The sequence below is a fragment of the Coregonus clupeaformis genome, chromosome 29 (genome assembly GCF_020615455.1).
Source record: "Coregonus clupeaformis isolate EN_2021a chromosome 29, ASM2061545v1, whole genome shotgun sequence".
In the NCBI taxonomy this organism is placed as follows: Eukaryota; Metazoa; Chordata; class Actinopteri; order Salmoniformes; family Salmonidae; genus Coregonus; species Coregonus clupeaformis.
This window is the reverse complement of record NC_059220.1, coordinates 32,014,318-32,036,614: the sequence shown is the minus strand read 5'-3', so window position 1 is coordinate 32,036,614 and position 22,297 is coordinate 32,014,318. Positions and strand designations below refer to the sequence as shown.

Here is a 22,297-nt window from a genome sequence, read left to right as displayed (position 1 = left end):
ATCCTGTCGGGCTGTATTACCACCTGGATGGCAACTGCACCACCCACAGAGCTCTCCAGAGAGTGGTGCGGTCTGCCCAATGCATCACCGGGGGCAAAGTACCTGCCCTCCAGGACAACTACAGCACCCGATGTCACAGGAAGGCCAAAAAGATAATCAAGGACAACAACCACCCGAGCCACAGCCTGTTCACCCCGCTATCATCCAGAAGGTGAGGTCAGTACAGGTACATCAAAGCTGGGACTGAGAGACTGAAAAACAGCTTCTATCTCAAGGCCAGCAGACTGTTAAATAGCCATCACTAGGTGGCTTCCACCCAGTTATGCAACCCTGCACCTTAGAGGCTGCTGCCCTATATACAGTCGTGGTCAAAAGTTTTGAGAATGACACAAATATTAATTTTCACAAAGTCTGCTGCCTCAGTGTTTATGATGGCAATTTGCATATACTCCATAATGTTATGAAAAGTGATCAGATGAATTGCAATTAATTTGCCATGAAAATGAACTTAATCCCCAAAAAACATTTCCACTTTATTTCAGCCCTGCCACAAAAGGACCAGCTGACATCATGTCAGTGATTCTCTCATTAACACAGGTGAGAGTGTTGACGAAGACTTTCATGCTGATTGAGTTAGAATAACAGACTGGAAGCTTTAAAAGGAAGGTGGTGCTTGAAATCATTGTTCTTCCTCTGTTAACCATGGTTACCTGCAAGGAAACACGTGCCGTCATCATTGCTTTCCACAAAAAGTGCTTCACAGGCAAGGATATTGCTGCTAGTAAGATTGCACCTAAATCAACCATTTATCGGATCATCAAGAACTTCAAGGAGAGAGGTTCAATTGTTGTGAAGAAGGCATCCGGGCACCCAAGAAAGTCCAGCAAGCGCCAGGACCGTCTCCTAAGCTGCGGGATCGGGGCACCACCCGTGCAGAGCTTTCTCAGGAATGGCAGCAGGCAGGTGTGAGTGCATCTGCACGCACAGTGAGGCGAAGACTTTTGGAGGATGGCCTGGTGTCAAGAAGGGCAGCGAGGAAACCACTTCTCTCCAGGAAAAACATCAGGGACAGACTGATATTCTTCAAAAGGTACAGGGGTTGGACTGCTGAGGACGGTAAAGTCATTTTCTCTGATGAATCCCCTTTCCGATTGTTTGGGGCATCCGGAAAAAAGCTTGCCCGGAGAAGACAAGGTAAGCGCTACCATCAGTCCTGTGTCATGCCAACAGTAAAGCATCCTGAGACCATTCATGTGTGGGGTTGCTTCTCAGCCAAGGGATTGGGCTCACTCACAATTTTGCCTAAGAACACAGCCATGAATAAAGAATGGTACCAACACATCCTCCGAGAGCAACTTCTCTCAACCATCCAAGAACAGTTTGGTGATGAACAATGCCTTTTCCAGCATGATGGAGCACCTTGCCATAAGGCAAAAGTGATAACTATGTGGCTCGGGGAACAAAACATCGACATTTTGGGTCCATGGCCAGGAAACTCCCCAAACCTTAATCCCATTGAGAACTTGTGGTCAATCCTCAAGAGGCGGGTGGACAAACAAAAACCCACAAATTCTGACAAACTCCAAGCATTAATTATGTAAGAATGGGCTGCCATCAGTCAGGATGTGGCCCAGAAGTTAATTGACAGCATGCCAGGGCGGATTGCAGAGGTCTTGAAAAAGAAGGGTCAATACTGCAAATATTGACTCTTTGCATAAACTTAATGCAATTGTCAATAAAAGCCTTTGACACTTATGGAATGCTTGTAATTATACTTCAGTATACCATAGTAACATCTGATAAAAATATCTAAAAACACTGAAGCAGCAAACTTTGTGAAGACCAATACTTGTGTCATTCTCAAAACGTTTGACCACGACTCTACATTGACTTGGAATCACTGGCCACTTTAATAATGGAACACTAGCCGCTTCAATAATGTTTACATATTTTTGCTTTACTCTTCTCATATGTATAGTATATACAGTATGCCCAACCATGCAAAAAGGCAGTAACTGCTCATAGCGTGGAACTGAGAATAATGTGTTCAAAGTTTTTTAATTGTCCAGCCAAATGAATTCTAGGGAGATCATTGGAGATGTAGTGATCTGTTGTCTTACTATGAGTTAATTTTTTATTAATGTTGACCCTGACATGACCTTTTACCCTTAAACGGCAGTTACTGCCTTCTTCCTTGGCATGATATGTTACAAATTGCAGGGTAATACCAAAGCAAAGAGCAGTATCTGCCATTTTCATTTGTTAGTTTACTATACTTCTCATATATGCTATTAATAAATGAGCATATATGTGTGTCTTCCACTAAGATACCAGTTGCATTTACATTGAGATGTAGGTTCTGCATCAGTCACATTACATACTGTGTTTTACAAGAAGCCCATGTCTTGTTATAAGAATAAATGTGAAAAGCAGCACTGCAATTGTTTGAATTACATTAAATGATTACCTATCTTGTAATATACAATGATGTATTGGAACATGATAAAAGTATGACGTAGGGTAATACTAATTATAAAAAAGTACCATGAGATTGCAAATACAATTATTTGTATATATATATATATATATATATATATATATAAATAACTTTTTAAATAACACTTACATAGACAATTTTGAATAACAGCTTTAAGGATTAATTTGAAAGACATTTACATTTCCATATTCATAAGAGGACACACATGACATTTAGCTACAAATGATAAAATGCTAAATAGTTAATTTCATTTTTAAGTGAAACTTCTTCAGTACTCTTCCATATCACTCCTCACACTCAACTGAAATATATAGAGCAAATAATCAGGGACCTACATGATTCTATTCTGTCATGGATTATAATAATTAACACTGACATTTTGTGGTGGGCAAACATATGATCATAATCCTTTTCAGTTATTCTATTCAATAATATATAATATTGATTTTATCTTGTGCTAACATTATCATGATAATTTTCACTGTCATAAGTCAGTTCATCTATTCATTTCATACCTGCTCCCAATAAGGCTCTTACATTTGCATATTTATTTACAAATCAAATATTAAGATCATAAGAATAGCACTCTTAATAGCCCTAATGCTTATCTGTCATCACAAGGACACCACCAGCATGGATGGACATTGACAGGAATGAAACCTAGTATTGACATGGTTGTACAGTCCTAATGCACCCTCACATGGCAACTTTGATCCGCACAGACACATTGAGCACACATTTGGCATGCCAAAGTTTGTTGTACTAATTACTTACACCACCAACAAAGGTGACGGATACAATTTGGGATTTTAACTTTCCTGACCGGGACAGTCACTCACTACTGGTATATAAAAGAAAACCAGAAACACTGGACATGTGAGTAGATATATTATTAATGAGGTAGCAATGCTGTGTGTGCTTTTGACAATTCAGTATGGGGTGCACTTCCAACTGACTGTCAGCTGGCTAGTGATCGTGTGTGTGGTGTAACGTTACTGATTCAAATAACCCATGGAATGTCTGAATAAAATTAAAGGGATTATATTCATTATAGGGATAATAGATTTAAGCTAGCATAAATTGCTGATCGGCTCGTTTATGGGAGCAGGTAGCACAAATATATTGCTTCATGCTAATGCTAGCTAAGTAGGTTTTGACATTTTTGGTAGGGGTGTGTCAGTTCTAGCTAGGTGGCTGTCACTGGCTAGAAATTGTGTGTGGTGTACTGATTCAAAGAAACCATCAGGTGACATTTCTGAATATAAATAATTATAGGGCTAATAGATTGAAGTCAGTATCAATTGCTGATCTCCTCTTATGAGAGCAGGTAGCATTGTTAGTCTATGCTCGCTAGCTAGCTAGCTAGTTAGCTTGGTAACTATGTTCTCAGATCTACTTAGCTAGCTAGTTCTTACCAGTGTCTGGGTTTTGGTGTTTCAGAGCAAGTTCAACCATTATTTTCCCCCGGGAAAGCTGTGCCATGATGTTGTTTCCCAAGATTAGCAATGTATGTGTGTGAAGCTGTCAGTCAGTTCAGTTACTGCCATTTACCTTGGTTTCACAGTAACTTTTTGCAGTTACTGCTTATATGACCCCTATTTTCTCCAAAACACAATACAATAGAGGCAGGATACTTGTCCACATGATTAAGCATGTATTTAATGTAGCAAAAATGACATGAACTCATTTTTGACCAAATTAGCAGTTACTGCCTTTTTACTTGGTAGGGCAGTATACTGTATTATATTCTACTGTATTTTAGTCTATGCCACTCCGACATTGCTCGTCCTAATATTTATATATTTCTTAATTGCATTCTTCTACTTTAAGATTTGTATGTATTGTGTGTATTGTTGTGAATTGTTAGATACTACTGCACTGTTGGAGCTAGAAACACAAGCATTTCGCTACACCCGCAATAACATCTGCTAAATATGTGTATGTGACCAATACAATTTGATTTGAATTGCAGAGTAAATGTGTCCTATTGAAGGTGTGTTAGAAGACTGGTCTTCACGGCCCCTAACATTACTGACAGTATTGACTGGCTTACATATGACTGTGTGGCTGCCTGAGATCCCATTGGGCTAACATTGATTGGCTAACAGTCCCTTGGAGTGCAAATCATACTCTGTGCACTGTGATCACCAGGACCCCCCCAACACACATACAGGCATACACACACCCCTGTACGCAAAGGCTACACACTCATTGGTACGCACAGGCACACACACATGCTCACAGACGCACACACACACACACACACACTTACCACTCTCCCGTCACACCCTCCCGTAAAAAAAATAAGCCTGTTGAGCTTCATGATTCCTCACAGTGCCCAGCCAAGCCATGATTGGTCCTAATCGCTCAATGGGAATTGATTCCTGAGCCTGGTGCTGCTTCAAATTGAAAATGAGGCGCTTGGCTCCCCAAAGCAGGGGAGAGAAATGTAGCCATGCCAGAGTACTATTGTTTGTGGGTCTGTTTCTTCATTCCAGCCACGCTTCACAACACTATCCCAAATGTTAGACCAGCAAGACTTTGGGGGGGGGGTGGGGGGGGGGTTTGGTGGTGGGACTAAAGTACAGCCATAAAAGGAATAAAGGACATACAGACGTACATACATACATACTGTACATACATACAGGAAGGAAGGAAATAAGTGATCTAAGCCCACTCAGATTATCATACAGTACATGAAAACAGCTTCCTGTCTATAACTCATTGAAATACACTTCATAGGCAGTATATCCTCACAGCTGAGAGCCCTGTTAATAATATACAGTATGTACATACAGACCTTCTCATGTACTCCTTCTCTCACACACTTAAACAAGCACGTAGTCACACACACACAAACACACCCCCTGCTGGTTGCTGTGCTCCTGCCAGCGTAGTCAGAGTGAGCGGGGGTTGCAGTTTGAAAGAGATGGACGAGGTGTGCACCAAACCAAAGCCATCCATCTCTCAGAGCCAATACAACAAAGCAAAGGCTACAAGACTCACAGAACACACACTCACAGACACACCATCATGCCCTTGAGAGTGTTGCAGCTCTGGAGGTGTCAGAATGGCAGACACCAGAACCATCAATCTCCACCCCAGAGCCCCACCTCACTCACCCATGGCGCTCCGCCAACTGGAGGCTATTACACACACACACACATGCACAAAGTAAATTGCAGCCTCTAAAATATATAACAAATACTGCTCAGGGAAGTTTCTTAAAATTGGGAATTTAATTTGGAATGCTAAAATGCAATCTTCCTTCCAAAGGGATGATGCAGCTACTGAAGTCTAAAAAGGGATGAGTATTGATTTTATTTTCCTGCACAATAAATGATGGTGAAAATAGTGTATACAGCTATAAGACAAAGGCATGAGCAGTGGCTGAGCCCTGGGATATGTAGGTCAGTCCAGTCAATACTTTACACAGCACAGCACAACATAGTATAGCAAAGTATAGACCAGGATACACTTCAGTAGTATATGAGAGAGAGAGAGAGAGAGAGACAGAGAGAGAGAGAGAGAGAGAGAGAGAGAGAGAGAGAGAGAGAGAGAGAGAGAGAGAGAGAGAGAGAGAGAGAGAGAGAGAGAGAGAGAGAGAGAGAGAGAGAGAGAGACAAGGCAAGTGACAGAGGGAGATAACAAAGAGATGAAGAGGGAGAATGAGATAGAAAGATTTAAAGATAGAGGAAGATAAGCGAGTATAGGGGTATAAATGGTGAGAAGCAGGACGATAGATTTAGAAAGACAAAATAAACAGAGATAGAGTCAAATGGAGAAAGAGAGAGAGAGGGGGATAAGGATAGAAGAACAGAGAACGAGGGGAAATAGAGGGGAAAAAGAAGACAAAGGAGAAAATAGGAGAGAAAAGTATCGAAACAGGGTCGTTAAACCCTATAGTTTCAGGGTTGAATTGATATGACTGTGTTGTGTTGTATACAGTATTGTAGCTATAGGCTACAGTCTGAGAGCAGCCTACCTGGAGGCGTTGCCATGGGCTCTGTTGTCAAGGTGACAGAGGAGTTCCAGGTTCTGGGGGTTGTGGGAGTTGTGGGGGTCGTCTGGGGTCTCATGGCTCCCTGACTCCCACTCTGGGGGCATCCTCCATACAGCCCCACACATCACCACGCGGCTCTCACTGGCTGGGGTGGACAGGAGACTAAATCAGTCTTAGACACCTGAGATGGGTGGGGACTCACTCATTATATGGATTTGAGAATGAAAACCAGAATGTATAGTGGTACAGAAGGACCAGGTCTGTGGGACCGCATCAGGGACCAGGTTATGAAGGTTCCAAAAACCTGGTGCAGCTAGATCCCTGTAGGTGCTTTCATTCAAATACATTTCCTTAGTGTCCTGTGACATACGTAAGGAACCATCAACGAGGGGCTACCTATGCGTTCTATGAAAAATAATCCATGACGTGGAAGGTGTGTTGCACGAAGTGCTAGCGGAGTGTCACAAACCTTCTACGGAGTTTCATTATTTTCCAGAGAACGCATAGAGCCCCGAGTTAATTATCACACAAGCCACGGGTATAATTTAACGGATATACCACTAGAAATGTGCCGCTAGAAATGTGTTCATTTGCAGGTAGAAATGTGTTCAACATCCACTGAAGTAGCTAGCAAGTTTACTATACTGAACAAAAATATAAACGCAACATGTGAAGTGTTGGTCCCATGTTTCATTAATCAAAATAAAAAGATCCCAGAAATGTTCCTCTCGCACAAAAAGCTTATTTCTCTAAAATGTTGTGCACAAATTTGTTTACATCCCTGTTAGTCTCTAATTCTCCTTTGCCAAGATAATCCACCCACCTGACAGATGTGGCATATCACGAAGCTGCTTAAACAGCATGATCATTACACAGGTGCACCTTGTGCTAGGGACAATAAAAGGCCACTCTAAAATGTGCAGTTTTGTCACACAACACAATGTCACAGATGTCTCAAGTTTTGAGGGAGCTTGCAATTGGCATGCTGACTGCAGGAATGTCTACCAGAGCTGTTGCAAGATCATTTAATGTTAATTTCTCTACCATAAGCCTCCTCCAACTTCGTTTTAGAGAATTTGGCAGTATGTCCAACCGGCCTCACAACCGCAGACCACGTGTAACCACACCAGCCCAGGACCTCCACATCTGGCTTCTTCAGCTGCAGGATCGTCTGAGACCAGGAACCCGGACAGCTGATAAAACTGAGGAGTATTTCTGTCTGTAATAAAGCCCTTTTGTGGGGAAAAACTCATTCTGATTGGCTAATCAGACCATCAGTCTTTGCTTGCTATTATGAAAATCGAATTCAACAACGCCAATAATATGTTTTCAATTCAACTTTTGCTTTCAAAAGCTGCTCAAACATAGAACATGTAAAAATGAACTTCATAGCCATTGAATAATACCGTGCATTACACAACGAGTGGGTCTAATCCTGAATGCTGATTGGTTATAACCGCATTCCAGCCAGTGTCTATTTCACAATTTACCACCGGCTAAATCTATGATGCTGAAATGCCCATTTACTCTGTTCCATCTGACTGCGCAATCCACTGTCTCATCAGCTCAGCCAGGCAATTTATATACTAGATTTACACTGTAAAAAGCATCTAGACATTTTATCCAATTTCTTTTAGACTAGCATTTGGTTTTCACTAGTTGAGATTTGTAATAACCTTGCTGTCTGTCTCTCCGACATTTGCAACACTGTTTCAATATTGAAATTCGATCTCCAGCTGTCCTATGGTAATGAACGTGTCAGGAGTCGGGACGAGACAGACAGGCTAGCAGCTTTTCTCAGCCAGTCGAAATCATGAATCAGCATAATTTTTATGGATCTATACAAAGAAATGTCAATAGAAAAATACGAAATGCAGCTACTTTGCTGTTATTCTGGCTGCACTGTGTGACGTGACTGTGTTAGCCAAAGTTGGCTAGCTAGCAAGCAAGGGATAAGAATGTTGCCAGCCATCATCGCAACGGAACATTTAGAATGAACGACCATAGATTTAGAACAAAAAGACTTAACGACTGGGTCGCATCTCTGGCAACCGAACCGATAGAATGAATGACGGCCGGCTTGGGTAGCAACCCTAGATTTGTGTCGGGACTATATCTCGTGGAAGGATGAAATAGTATGAATAAATCCAAAAGAACAAATAAAAAATGTTATGAAAATATGTCAATTATTTGAATATATTGGTAACCCGTATAAAAGTGATAATGCCCTCGAAGCCGGTGTGTGGAGGATATAATGGCATGGTTTGCCGGCCCGAGACGAATGCCAATATATCCTCCAAAACACCGGCTTCTCGGGCAAGTATGCTCTAGTATGCCCTTCAAGCAAAACGAAACGAGTATTCAACAATGCCACGGTATAATTGACTCGCTCACTTGACTAGCTCCTGCTCTAACTACTCACTATTATTTTCAAGCTTCAAGTTTTAATGTCACGTGCACAAGTTGATTGAAATGCCTTTCTTGCAAGCTCAAAACCCAACAATGCAGTAATCAATATCAATGTAGTACTACAAATAACATCAGGTAGAACAAAAACACACGACATATAAAAATAAATAAGAAGTTACTTTAACCAGGTAAGCCAGTTGAGAACAAGTTCTCATTTACAACTGCGACCTGGCCAAGATAAAGCAAAGCAGTGCGATAAAAACAACAACACAGAGTTACATATGTGGTAAACAAAACATAAAGTCAAAAATACGATAGAAAATATATATACAGTGTGTGCAAATGTAGCAAGTTATGGAGGTAAGGCAATAAATAGGCCATAGTGCAAAAAAATTACAATTGAGTATTAACACTGGAATGAGAGATGTGCAAGAGATGATGTGCAAATAGAGATACTGGGGTGCAAATGAGCAAAATAAATAACAATATGGGGATGAGGTAGTTGGGTGGGCTAATTTCAGATGGGCTGTGTACAGGTGCAGTGATCGGTACGGTGCTCTGACAACTGATGCTTAAAGTTAGTGAGGGAGATAAGAGTCTCCAGCTTCAGAGATTTTTGCAGTTCGTTTCAGTCATTGGCAGCAGAGAACTGGAAGGAATGGCGGCCAAAGGAGGTGTTGGCTTTGGGGATGACCAGTGAGATATACCTGCTGGAGCGCATACTACGGGTGGGTGTTGCTATGGTGACCAATGAGCTAAGATAAGGCAGGGATTTGCCTAGCAGTGATTTATAGATGACCTGGAGCCAGTGGGTTTGGCAACGAATATGTAGTGAGGACCAGCCAACAAGAGCGTACAGGTCACAGTGGTGGGTAGTATATGGGGCTTTGGTGACAAAACGGATGGCACTGTGATAGACTACATCCAATTTGCTGAGTAGAGTGTTGGAGGCTATTTTGTAAATGACATCGCCGTCAAGGATCGGTAGTATAGTCAGTTTTACGAGGGCATGTTTGGCAGCATGCGTGAAGGAGGCTTTGTTGCGAAATAGGAAGCCGATTCTAGATTTAACTTTGGATTGGAGATGCTTAATGTGAGTCTGGAAGGAGAGTTTACAGTCTAACCAGACACCTAGGTATATCCATGATGGCGTAGCAGTGCGGTCGTGTATTCTGTAGTGTGCTCGTGTAAATAGCCAGTTTTTAGTTTTTTTGTCTTTTTTGTATATATTTCTCAATCTCACTTTTCATCCTTCAACTAAATATAATTTCCTGCAACCCGCCTCACCCAATGTGGAACGGATTCTATTATTTCTTATACCTTTTTATCCAGAACCTCCGGCTGAAGCTAGCCAGCTAACTAGCTACTTGCTATTAGCCACCGTTAGTGGTTTCACCATTGTCCGTGGCCTGCACTACCTACCAGCCAGCTCTAGCCTGGACAATTATCGGCCAGTCTGCACAGTCTGCACAGCGCGCTATCGACCCAGAACATTTTGGATTTTCTGCCGGAATCACTGAATCACAACACCGGATCATCGCAACTAGCTAGCTGCAACCGAATGGATGTTGTTGTTGGCTAATCACCACTGCCCCAAAGCAAGCACTAGTTAGCCTTGAGCTAGCCTCGAGCCAGGCCCATCTCCCGGCTATCTACCTCTCTGTCAACCGGACGGGATCTCCTAGTGTCGACACGGAGCCCCGCCGATCCATCACGACTGGTCTGCCGACGTAATTCGTCTGATGTGGTTTCAACAGGCCTCCCGTTGCGACGACCACAAAGATCCATCTGCTAGCCTCGTCCCGCTAGCACACGCAATCAACAGCCGTGCCTCCTGCTCGCCTGTGCCGTGGCAGGCATCGGACTCACCTATTGCTGTTCACTGGACCTTATGAACACTCAGCTACACAGCTGATGCCTGCTGGACCGTTCCCTTACACGGTACCCCATCCTGTTTATCTGTCCTGTTTATCTGTTTAGCCTCAGCCCAAACATTCGTCGCCATTACCAGTTGTTGTCTTAGCTCTCTCGAATAACACCTGTGATTGCTTTATGCCTCTCTCCCATGCCAATATGCCATGCCTATTGCTGTTTCGGTTAGTTCTTATTATACAATTTCACTGTAGAGCCCCCAGTCCCGCTCAACCTACCTCAGACAGCTCCTTTGTCCCACCCCCCATACACGCGGAGACCGGCTCAATCGGTGCCTCCAGTGATGCTATCTCTTTTATCGTTACCCAACGCTTAGGTTTACCTCCAATGTACTCATATCCTTCCATATCCTTGTCTGTACATAATGCCCTGAATCTATTCTACAACGCCCGGAAATCTGCCCCTGTACCCAACGCACTAGAAGACCAGTTCTTAAAGCCTTTAGCCGTATCCTTATTCTACTCCTCCTCTGTTCCTCTGGTGATGTAGACGTTAACCCAGGCCCTGTAGCCCCCAGTATCCCTCCTACTCCCCAGGCGCTATCATTTGTTGACTTCTGTAACCGTAAAATACTTGGTTTCTTGCATATTAACATCAGAAGCCTCATCCCTAAGTTTGAGTTATTCACTGCGTTAGCACACTCCGACAACCCTGATGTTCTAGCAGTGTCTCAATCCTGGCTTAGGAAGGCCACCAAAAACTCTGACATTTCCATCCCAAACTACAACATTTTATGTCTAGATAGAACTGCCAATTGGGGCGGAGTTGCAATATACTGTAGAGATAGCCTGAAGAGCTCTATCATACTATCCAGGTCTGTGCCCAAACAGTTTGAGCTTCTACTTATAAAAATCCACCTTTCCAGAAATAAGTCTATCACTGTTGCCGCTTGCTACAGACCCCCCTCAGCCCCCAGCTGTGCCCTGGACACAATATGTGAATTGATTGCCCCCCATCTATCCTCAGAGTTCGTACTGCTTGGCGACCTAAACTGGGATATGCTTAACACCCCGGCCGTCCTACAATCTAAACTAGATGCCCTCAATCTCACACATATTATTAAGGAACCTACCAGGTACAACCCTAAATCTGTAAACATGGGCACCCTCATAGATATCATCCTGACTAATTTACCCTCTAAATACACCTCCGCTGTCTTCAACCACGATCTCAGCGTCACTGCCTCATTGCCTGCGTCCGTAATGGGTCCGCGGTCAAACGACCACCCCTCATCACTGTCAAACGCTCCCTAAAACACTTCAGCGAGCAGGCCTTTCTAATTGACCTGGCCTGGGTATCCTGGATGGATATTGACCTCATTCCGTCAGCAGAGGATGCCTGGATGTTCTTTAAAAGTGCTTTCCTCTCCATCTTAAATAAGCATGCCGCATTCAAAAAATTCAGAACCAAGAACAGATATAGCTCCTGGTTCACCCCAGACTTGACTGCCCTTGACCAGCACAAAAACATCCTGTGGCGGACTGCATTAGCATCGACTTTTCAGGGAAGTCAGGAACCAATATACACAATCAGTTAGGAAAGCAAAGGCTAGCTTTTTCAAACAGAAATGTGCATCCTGTAGCACTAACTCCAAAAGGTTTTGGGACACTGTAAAGTCCATGGAGAATAAGAGCACCTCCTCCCAGCTGCCCACTGCACTGAGGCTAGGAAACACTGTCACCACCTATAAATCTACGATAATCGAGAATTTCAATAAGCATTTTGCTACGGCTGGCCATGCTTTCCACCTGGCTACCCCTACCCCAGCCACCAGCTCTGCACCCTCCGCTGCAACTTGCCCATGCCCCCCCCACTTCTCCTTCACCCAAATTCAGATAGCTGATGTTTTGAAAGTGCTGCAAAATCTGGACCCCTACAAATCAGCTGGGCTAGACACAATCTGGACCCTTTCTTTCTAAAATTAGCAGCCGAAATTGTAGCAACCTCTATTACTAGCCTGTTCAACCTCTCTTTTGTATCATCTGAGATCCCCAGAGATTGGAAAGCTGCCGGCGGTCATCCCCCTCTTCAAAGGGGGTGACACTCTAGATCCAAACTGTTACAGACCTATATCCATCCTGCCCTGCCTTTCGAAAGTATTTGAAAGCCAAGTTAATAAACAGATCACCAACCATTTCGAATCCCACCGTACCTTCTCCACTATGCAATCTGGTTTCTGAGCTGGTCATGGGTGCACCTCAGCCACGCTCAAGGTCCTAAACGATATTATAACCGCGATCGATAAAAGACAGTACTGTGCAGCCGTCTTCATCGACCTGGCCAAGGCTTTCAACTCTGTCAATCACCGCATTCTTATTGGCAGACTAAATTGCCTTGGTTTCTCAAATGACTGCCTCGCCTGGTTCACCAACTACTTCTCAGGTAGAGTTCAATGTGTCAAATCGGAGGGCCTGTTGTCTGGACCTCTGGCAGTCTCTATAGGGGTGCCACAGGGTTCAATTCTCGGGCCGACTCTATTCTCTGTGTATATCAATGATGTCGCTCTTGCTGCTGGTGACTCTCAGATCCACCTCTACGCAGACAACACAATTTTGTATACATCTGGCCCTTCATTGGACACTGTGTTAACAAACCACCAAACGAGCTTCAATGCCATACAACACTCCTTCCGTAGCCTCCAACTGCTCTTAAACGCTAGTAAAACTAAATGCATGCTCTTCAATTGAACGCTGCTTGCACCCGCCCACCCGACTAGAATCACTACTCTCGGTGGGTCTGACTTAGAATTTGTGGACAACTACAAACACCTAGGTGTCTGGTTAGACCGTAAACTCTCCTTCCAGACTCACATTAAGCATCTCCAATCCAAAGTTAAATCTAGAATCGGCTTCCTATTTCGCAACAAAGCCTCCTTCACTCATGCTGCCAAACATGCCCTCGTAAAACTGACTATCCTACCGATCCTTGACTTCGTTGACTTGGCAATGTAATTTACAAAATAGCCTCCAACACTCTACTCAGCAAATTGGATGTAGTCTATCACAGTGCCATCCGATTTGTCACCAAAGCCTCATATACTACTCACCATTGTGACCTGTACGCTCTTGTTGGCTGGCACTCACTACATATTTGTCGCCAAACCCACTGGCTCCAGGTCATCTATATATCACTGATGGGCAAATACCTGCCTTATCTTAGCTCATTGGTCACCACAGCAACACCCACCCGTAGTCTGCGCTCCAGCAGGTATATCTCACTGGTCATCCCCAAAGCCAACACCTCCTTTGGCTGCCACTCCTTCCAGTTCTCTGCTGCTAATGACTGGAACGAACTGCAAAAATCTCTGAAGCTGGACACTCTTATCTCCCTTACTAACTTTAAGCATCAGTTGTCAGAGCAGCTTACTGATCACTGCACCTGTACACAGCCCATCTGTAATTAGCCCACCCAACTACCTCATCCCCATATTGTTATTTATTTTGCTCATTTGCACCCCAGTATCTCTATTTGCACATCATCTTTTGCACATCTATCACTCCAGTGTTAATACTAAATTGTAATAATTTTGCACTATGGCCTATTTATTGCCTTACCTCCATAACTTACTACATTTGCACACACTGTATATAGATTTTCTATTGTGTTATTGACTGTATGTTTTTGTTTATCCCATGTGTAACTCTGTGTTGTTGTTGTTTTTATCGCACTGCTTTGCTTTATCTTGGACAGGTCGCAGTTGTAAATGAGAACTTGTTCTCAACTGGCCTACCTGGTTAAATAAATGTGAAAAAAAAGAACAACAAGAGAAGTAAGCTACACAAAATACTCTGTAATGTAAAAGTGGAAGAATAATTCTAACATTTATTTATGAAAAATAAACCGCATTCGGAAAGTATTCAGACCTCTTGACTTTTACCACATTTTGTTACGTTACAGCCTTATTCTAAATAGATTTTTTTCCTCATCAATCTACACACAATACCCCATAATGACAAAGCCAAAACAGGCTTTTAGAACATTTTGCACATTTATTAAAAATAAAAAAGGGAAATATTACGGCCTCGAGTCTTGTTGGGTATGACGCTACAAGCTTGGCACACCTGTATTTGGGGAGTTTCTCCCATTCTTCTCTGCAGATCCTCTCAAGCTCTGTCAGGTTGGATGGGGAGCGTTGCTGCACAGCTATTTTCAGGTCTCTCCAGAGATGTTCGATCGGGTTCAAGTCTGGGCTCTGGCTGGGCCACTTAAGAACATTCAGAGACTTGTCCCGAAGCCACTCCTGCATTGTCTTGGCTGTGTGCTTAGGGTTGTTGTCCTGTTGGAAGGTGAACCTTCGCCCCAGTCTGAGCGGTCCTGAGGTCCTGAGCACTCTGGAGCAGGTTTTCATCAAGGATCTCTCTGTACTTTGCTCCGTTCCATCTTTCCCTCGATCCTGACTAGTCTCCCAGTCCCTGCCATTGAAAACATCCCCACAGCATGATGCTGCCACCACCATGCTTCACCGTAGGGATGGTGCCAGGTTTTCTCCAGACGTGACGCTTGGCATTCAGGCCAAAGAGTTCAATCTTGGTTTCATCAGACCAGAGAATGTTTCTCATGGTCTGGGAGTCCTTTAGGTGCCTTTTGGCAAACTCCAAGAGGGCTGTCATGTGCCTTTTACTGAAGACTGGCTTCCGTCTGGCCACTCTACCATAAAGGCCTGATTGGTGGAGTGCTGCAGAGATGGTTGTCCTTCTGGAAGGTTCTCCCATCTCCACAGAGGAACTCTGGAGCTCTGTCAGAGTGACCATCGGGTTCAACTCCCCGAGTCAATGCATGTTATTACTACCTTTGGCAGCAATTACAGCTATGAGTCTATCTGAAGCTTTCTAAGAGCTTTCCACACCTGGATGGTGCAACATTTGCCCATTATTTTTAAAATTCTTCAAACTGTTTGTTGATAATTGCTAGACAACCATTTTCAGGTCTTGCCATAGATTTTCAAGCAGATTTAAGTCAAAACTGTAACTCGGCAACCCAGGAACATTCACTGTCTTCTTGGTAAGCAACTCGTGTAGATTTGGCCTTGTATTTTAGGTTATTGTCCTGCTGAAAGGTGAATTCATCTCACAGTGTCTGGTGGAAAGCAGACTGAACCAGGTTTTCCTCTAGGATTTTATCTGTGCTTAGCTCCATTCCATTTATTTTTTATCCTGAAAAACTCCCCAGTCCTTAACGATAACAAGCATACCTATAACATGATGCAGCCACCACTATGCTTGAAAATATGGAGTGTGGTACTCAGTAAACTGGCTCTAACCAGAATAGAAAGAGGAGTGGGAGGCCCCGGTGCACAACTGAGCAAGAGGACAAATACATTACAGTGTCTAGTTTGAGAAACAGACGCCTCACAGGTCCTTAACTGGCAGCTTCATTAAATAGTACCCGCAAAACACCAGTCTCAACGTCAACAGTGAAGAGGCGACTCTGGGATGCTGACCTTCTAGGCAGAGTTTTTATTGGCCAGTCTTTTTCTTTGCAACTCTGCCTAGAAGGTCAGCATCCCGGAGTCGCCTCTACACAGCGTTGTACGAGATCTTCAGTTTCTTGGCAATTTCTCGCATGGATTAGCCTTCATTTCTCAGAACAAGAATAGACTGATGAGTTTCAGAAGAAAGTTATTTGTTTCTGGCCATTTTGAGCCTGTAATCGAACCCACAATTGCTGATGCTCCAGACACTAAACTAGTCTCAAGAAGGCCAGTTTTATTGCTTCTTTAATCAGCACAACAGTTTTCAGCTGTGCTAACATAATTGCAAAAGGGTTTTCTAATGATCAATTAGCCTTTTAAAATTATTAACTTGGATTAGCAAACACAACATGCCATTGGAACACATGACTGATGGTTGCTGATAATGGGCCTCTATACGCCTATGTAGATATTCCATAAAAAATCAGCCGTTTCCAGCTACAATAGCCATTTACAACATTAACAATGTCTACACTGTATTTCTGATTTCAATTTGATGTTATTTAAATGGACAAAAAAATTGCTTTTCTTTCGAAAACAAGGACATTTCTAAGTAGATATATATATATATATATATATATATATATATACAGTGAGGGGAAATAAGTATTTGATCCCCTGCTGATTTTGTACGTTTGCCCACTGACAAAGACATGATCAGTCTATAATTTTAATGGTAGGTTTATTTGAACAGTGAGAGACAGAATAACAAAAAATCCAGAAAAACGCATGTCAAAAATTTTATAAATATATTTGCATTTTATTGAGGGAAATAAGTATTTGACCCCTCTGCAAAACATGACTTAGTACTTGGTGGCAAAAGAAAAACAAAAACAAAATCAGCAGGGGATCAAATACTTTTTTCCCTCACTGTATATACAGTGGGGAGAACAAGTATTTGATACACTGCCGATTTTGCAGGTTTTCCTACTTACAAAGCATGTAGAGGTCTGTAATTTTTATCAAAGGTACACTTCAACTGTGAAAGACGTCATCTGAAACAAAAATCCAGAAAATCACATTGTATGATTTTTAAGTAATGAATTTGCATTTTATTGCATGACATAAATATTTGATCACCTACCAACCAGTAAGAATTCCGGCTCTCACAGACCTGTTAGTTTTTCTTTAAGAAGCCCTCCTGTTCTCCACTCATTACCTGTATTAACTGCACCTGTTTGAACTCGTTACCTGTATAAAAGACACCTGTCCACACACTCAATCAAACAGACACCAACCTCTCCACAATGGCCAAGACCAGAGAGCTGTGTAAGGACATCAGGGATAAAATTGTAGACCTGCACAAGGCTGGGATGGGCTACAGGACAATAGGCAAGCCGCTTGGTGAGAAGGCAACAACTGTTGGCGCAATTATTAGAAAATGGAAGAAGTTCAAGATGACGGTCAATCACCCTCGGTCTGGGGCTCCATACAAGATCTCACCTCGTGGGGCATCAATTATCATGAGGAAGGTGAGGGATCAGCCCTGAACTACACGGCAGGACCTGGTCAATGACCTGAAGAGAGTTGGGACCACAGTCTCAAAGAAAACCATTAGTAACACACTACGCCATCATGGATTAAAATCCTGCAGCGCACGCAAGGTCCCCCTGCTCAAGCCAGCGCATGTCCCGTCTGAAGTTTGCCAATGACCATCTGGATGATCCAGAGGAGGAATGGGAGAAGGTCATGTGGTCTGATGAGACAAAAATATAGCTTTTTGGTCTAAACTCCACTCACCATGTTTGGAGGAAGAAGAAGGATGAGTACAACCCCAAGAACACCATCCCAACCGTGAAGCATGGAGGTGGAAACATCATTCTTTGGGGATGCTTTTCTGAAAAGGGGACAGGACGACTGCACCGTATTGAGGGGAGGATGGATGGGGCCATGTATCGCGAGATCTTGGCCAACAACCTCCTTCCCTCAGTAAGAGCATTGAAGATGGGTCGTGGCTGGGTCTTCCAGCTTGACAACGACCCGAAACACACAGCCAGGGCAACTAAGGAGTGGCTCCGTAAGAAGCATCTCAAGGTCCTGGAGTGGCCTAGCCAGTCTCCAGACCTGAACCCAATATAAAATCTTTGGAGGGAGCTGAAAGTCTGTATTGCCCAGCGACAGCCCCGAAACCTGAAGGATCTGGAGAAGGTCTGCTTGGAGGAGTGGGCCATAATCCCTGCTGCAGTGTGTGCAAACCTGGTCAAGACCTACAGGAAACATATGATCTCTGTAATTGCAAACAAAGGTTTCTGTACCAAATATTAAGTTCTGCTTTTCTGATGTATCAAATACTTATGTCATGCAATAAAATGCAAATTAATTACTTCAAAATCATACAATGTGATTTTCTGGATTTTTGTTTTAGATTCCGTCTCTCACAGTTGAAGTGTACCTATGATAAAAATTACAGACCTCTACATGCTTTGTAAGTAGGAAAACCTGCAAAATCGGCAGTGTATCAAATACTTGTTCTCCCCACTGTATATATATATATATATATACTACCGTTCAAAAGTTTGGGGTCACTTAGAAATTTTCTTTTCAACTCTTTTGGCATGGTCAATAGTTATTTGTTGATTAATATTACTTTTGAGGTACTATTAGCACTGTTTTTGCCATCCAGCTGGTCCTATTGCAAGAGGATAGTGATGACCACAGCAGTGTTTTTTATACTTTTCCTCGTTAAATAAGATTTGGTTCAGGTGATCACCTAATCAGTACCTAATTCAGTAGAATGAGGTGTGCCTGTGTTGGAATTCAACAGACACTGGAATGGAATGGCTGTCATACATGTAGATTTAAGAAAAATTTGCAGTGGCGCAGTGGTCTAAGGCACTGCATCGCAGTGCTAGCTGTGCCACTAGAGATCCTGGTTCGAATCCAGGCTCTGTCGTAGCCGGCCGCGACCGGGAGACCCATGGGGTGGCGCACAATTGGCCCAGCGTCGTCCAGGTTAGGGGAGGGAATGGCCGGCAGGGATGTAGCTCAGTTGGTAGAGCATGGCGTTTGCAACGGCAGGGTTGTGGGTTTGATTCCCATGGGGGGCCAGTATAAAAAAATAATGTATGCACTAACTGTGAGTCGCTCTGGATAAGAGCGTCTGCTAAATGACTAAAATGTAAATGTCTCTTAATTTTTTCCACAGCTGTATATATACAGTTGAAGTCGGAAGTTTACATACACTTAGGTTGTAGTCGTTAAAACTTCAACCACTCTACAAATTTCTTGGTAACAAACTATAGTTTTGGCAAGTCGGTTAGGACATCTACTAGTCATTTTTCCAACAATTGTTTACAGACAGATTATTTCACTTATAATTCACTGTATCATAATTCCAGTGGGTCAGAAGTTTACATACACTAATTTGACAGTGCCTTTAAACAGCTTGGAAAATTCCAGAAAATGATGTCATGGCTTTAGAAGCTTCTGATAGGCTAATTTACATAATTTGAGTCAATTGGAGGTGTACCTGTGGATGTATTTCAAGGCCTACCTTCAAACTCAGTGCCTCTTTGCTTGACATTGGTTCATCCTTGGGAGCAATTTCCAAATGCCTGAAGGTACCACGTTCAGCGGTACAAACAATAGCACGCAAGTATAAACACCATGGGACCACGCAGCTGTCATACCGCTCAGGATGGAGACGCGTTCTGTCTCCTAGAGATGAACGTACTTTGGGGCGAAAAGTGCAAATCAATCCCAGAACAACAGTAAAGGACCTTGTGAAGATGCTGGAGGAAACAGGTACAAAAGTATCTATATCCACAGTAAAACTAGTCCTATATCGACATAACCTGAAAGGTCGATCAGCAAGGAAGAAGCCACTGCTCCAAAACCGCCATAAAAAAAGCCAGAATACGGTTTGCAACTGCACATGGGGAAAAATATTGTACTTTTTTGAGAAATGTCTAATGAAAGAAAAATAGAACTGTTTGGCCATAATGACCATCGTCATGTTTGGAGGAAAAAGGGGGTAGCTTGCAAGCAGAAGAACACCATCCCAACCGTGAAACATGGGGGTGGCAGCATCATGCTGTGGGGGTGCTTTGCTGCACTTCACAAAATAGATGGCATCATGAGGAAGGAAAATTATGTGGATATATTGAAGCAACATCTCAAGACATCAGTCAGGAAGTTAAAGCTTGGTCGCAAATGGGTCTTCCACATGGACAATGACCCCAAGCATACTTCCAAAGTTGTGGCAAAATGGCTTAAGGACAACAAAGTCAAGGTATTGGAGTGGCCATCACAAAGCCCTGACCTCAATCCTATAGAACAGTTGTGGGCAGAACTGAAAAAGCGTGTGCGAGCGAGATGGCCTACAAAACTGACTCAGTTACACCAGCTCTGTCAGGAGGAATGGGCCAAAATTCACCCAACTTATTGTGGGAAGCTTGTGGAAGGCTACCCGAAACGTTTGACCTAAGTTAAACAATTTAAAGGCAATGCTACCAAATACTAATTGAGTGTATGTAAACTTCTGACCCACTGGGAATGTGATGAAAGAAATAAAAGCTGAAATAAATCATTCTCTCTACTATTATTCTGACATTTCACATTCTTAAAATAAAGTGGTGATCCTAACTGACCTAAGACAGGGAATTTTTACTAGGATTAAATGTCAGGAATTGTGAAAAACTGGGTTTAAATGTATTTGGCTAAGGTGTATGTAAACTTCCGACTTCAACTGTATATATATATATATATATATATATATATATATATATTTACACCCATCTCAGTGAACTAATCCATTGCGGAGGCCTAGACTAAAAGCCAATTTATGCTTGATTCAAAAATGTGGTCGGAGGCTCCATATGGAGGGTGTGACGCAATTGCGGCGCCTCCAGGAGGCATGCAGAGGCCAAAGCTCTGTATCGCATCTCCATGCGCCTTCCAAATTTTGTAACGATGCGGAGGGCTCTGTATAGCTCCGCATTGACATGATTGTTTGACGGTAGGTCAGGGTGGTACATCCTGTTTAAACACAAACTCACTTCCTTGACAACAGCTCTGCACTGCTCCGCGAAGCGCAAGAAGTATGAATGCCCTGACTTCTGCTGAGGCCATTTCACCGTAAATGCTGCACGGCCAATGCAGACGTCAGATTGACCATGCGCCCAGATACACAATGCACTTCTCTCTCCAAAATGCGCTCTCTCCCGCCAATTTGTGCACATTCATTGTTTCATAACTTCATTGTGTGAATTGTTTGCGTTTGATTGTTAGTGTATATCAATTCCCCAATACATATATCACCAGTAGTACATTTACCGTTAATTCCTATAATTTCTAATCTCCGATGTTTGTTACTTTGGTTACGGTTATTTATTTGAATGCTTTAAATATTATTATTCCAGTCTTCCTGTTCTCATTGTCGGAGTGGACACAACCTATGCTACACTTGTGAGAAACAAGTTTTGGTTTATTTAATTCCATTTACGAGTTCTGTCAATTTAGTTGTCTTTTGTTTGGAGCGCTCCTGTCAATGTTGAGTAAGGACGCACACGCATAGAGGTAGGCCTATAGGCTACCTGGCCTGAGCACAAATGTAGGCATATAAATGTGCCCATTTGGGGATCTGATAGTATTTCTGATTGGCTTAACGCACCACCACTAATGACCTGTGGAGCTTCTCAAAGTAATGTTTTCTTCACCTCAAACAGCAAGCAAACAAAGTCTGTTTTTACATCCATTGAGAATTACAATAGTTTCTCAATGTATTTGAAAAATCTTTCCAGCTCTCTCCCTTTCGATAACCACTCAGCATGAAACAAAAAAATGTCATGCTCTGATCCAGTGGAAACTTCATTAAATAGGCTTCTTATCAGTGCTTGACTTGGACTGAAATAGGTTTCTGGTACTCATTTTGGGTGCTGGGACTGTTTATATTTAGGTGCAGGAGCTCCACAATACTTTTGAGCTAATATTCTATAAGAGGAACAGGAGCTCAAGCATTAGAACATTTGAGGTGCTGGTACTCAGC

The 22,297-nt window shown here is 42.8% G+C and overlaps 1 protein-coding gene across 2 annotated transcripts in view; it reads right to left on the bottom strand.

Annotated features, from left to right (window-relative positions):
• The window catches only part of eipr1 (EARP complex and GARP complex interacting protein 1), a 68,648-nt gene that overhangs the window by 28,090 nt on the left and 18,261 nt on the right, over positions 1–22,297 (bottom strand). Inside the window, exon 4 of one of the 2 annotated variants that reach the window (XM_041855391.2) lies at positions 6,483–6,645. The exons of the other annotated variant lie outside the window; for it this stretch is intronic. Within the exon in view, the coding sequence (XP_041711325.1) occupies positions 6,483–6,645 (163 nt within the window). The remainder of the gene's footprint in view (positions 1–6,482; positions 6,646–22,297) is intronic. 2 annotated transcript variants of the gene reach the window in all.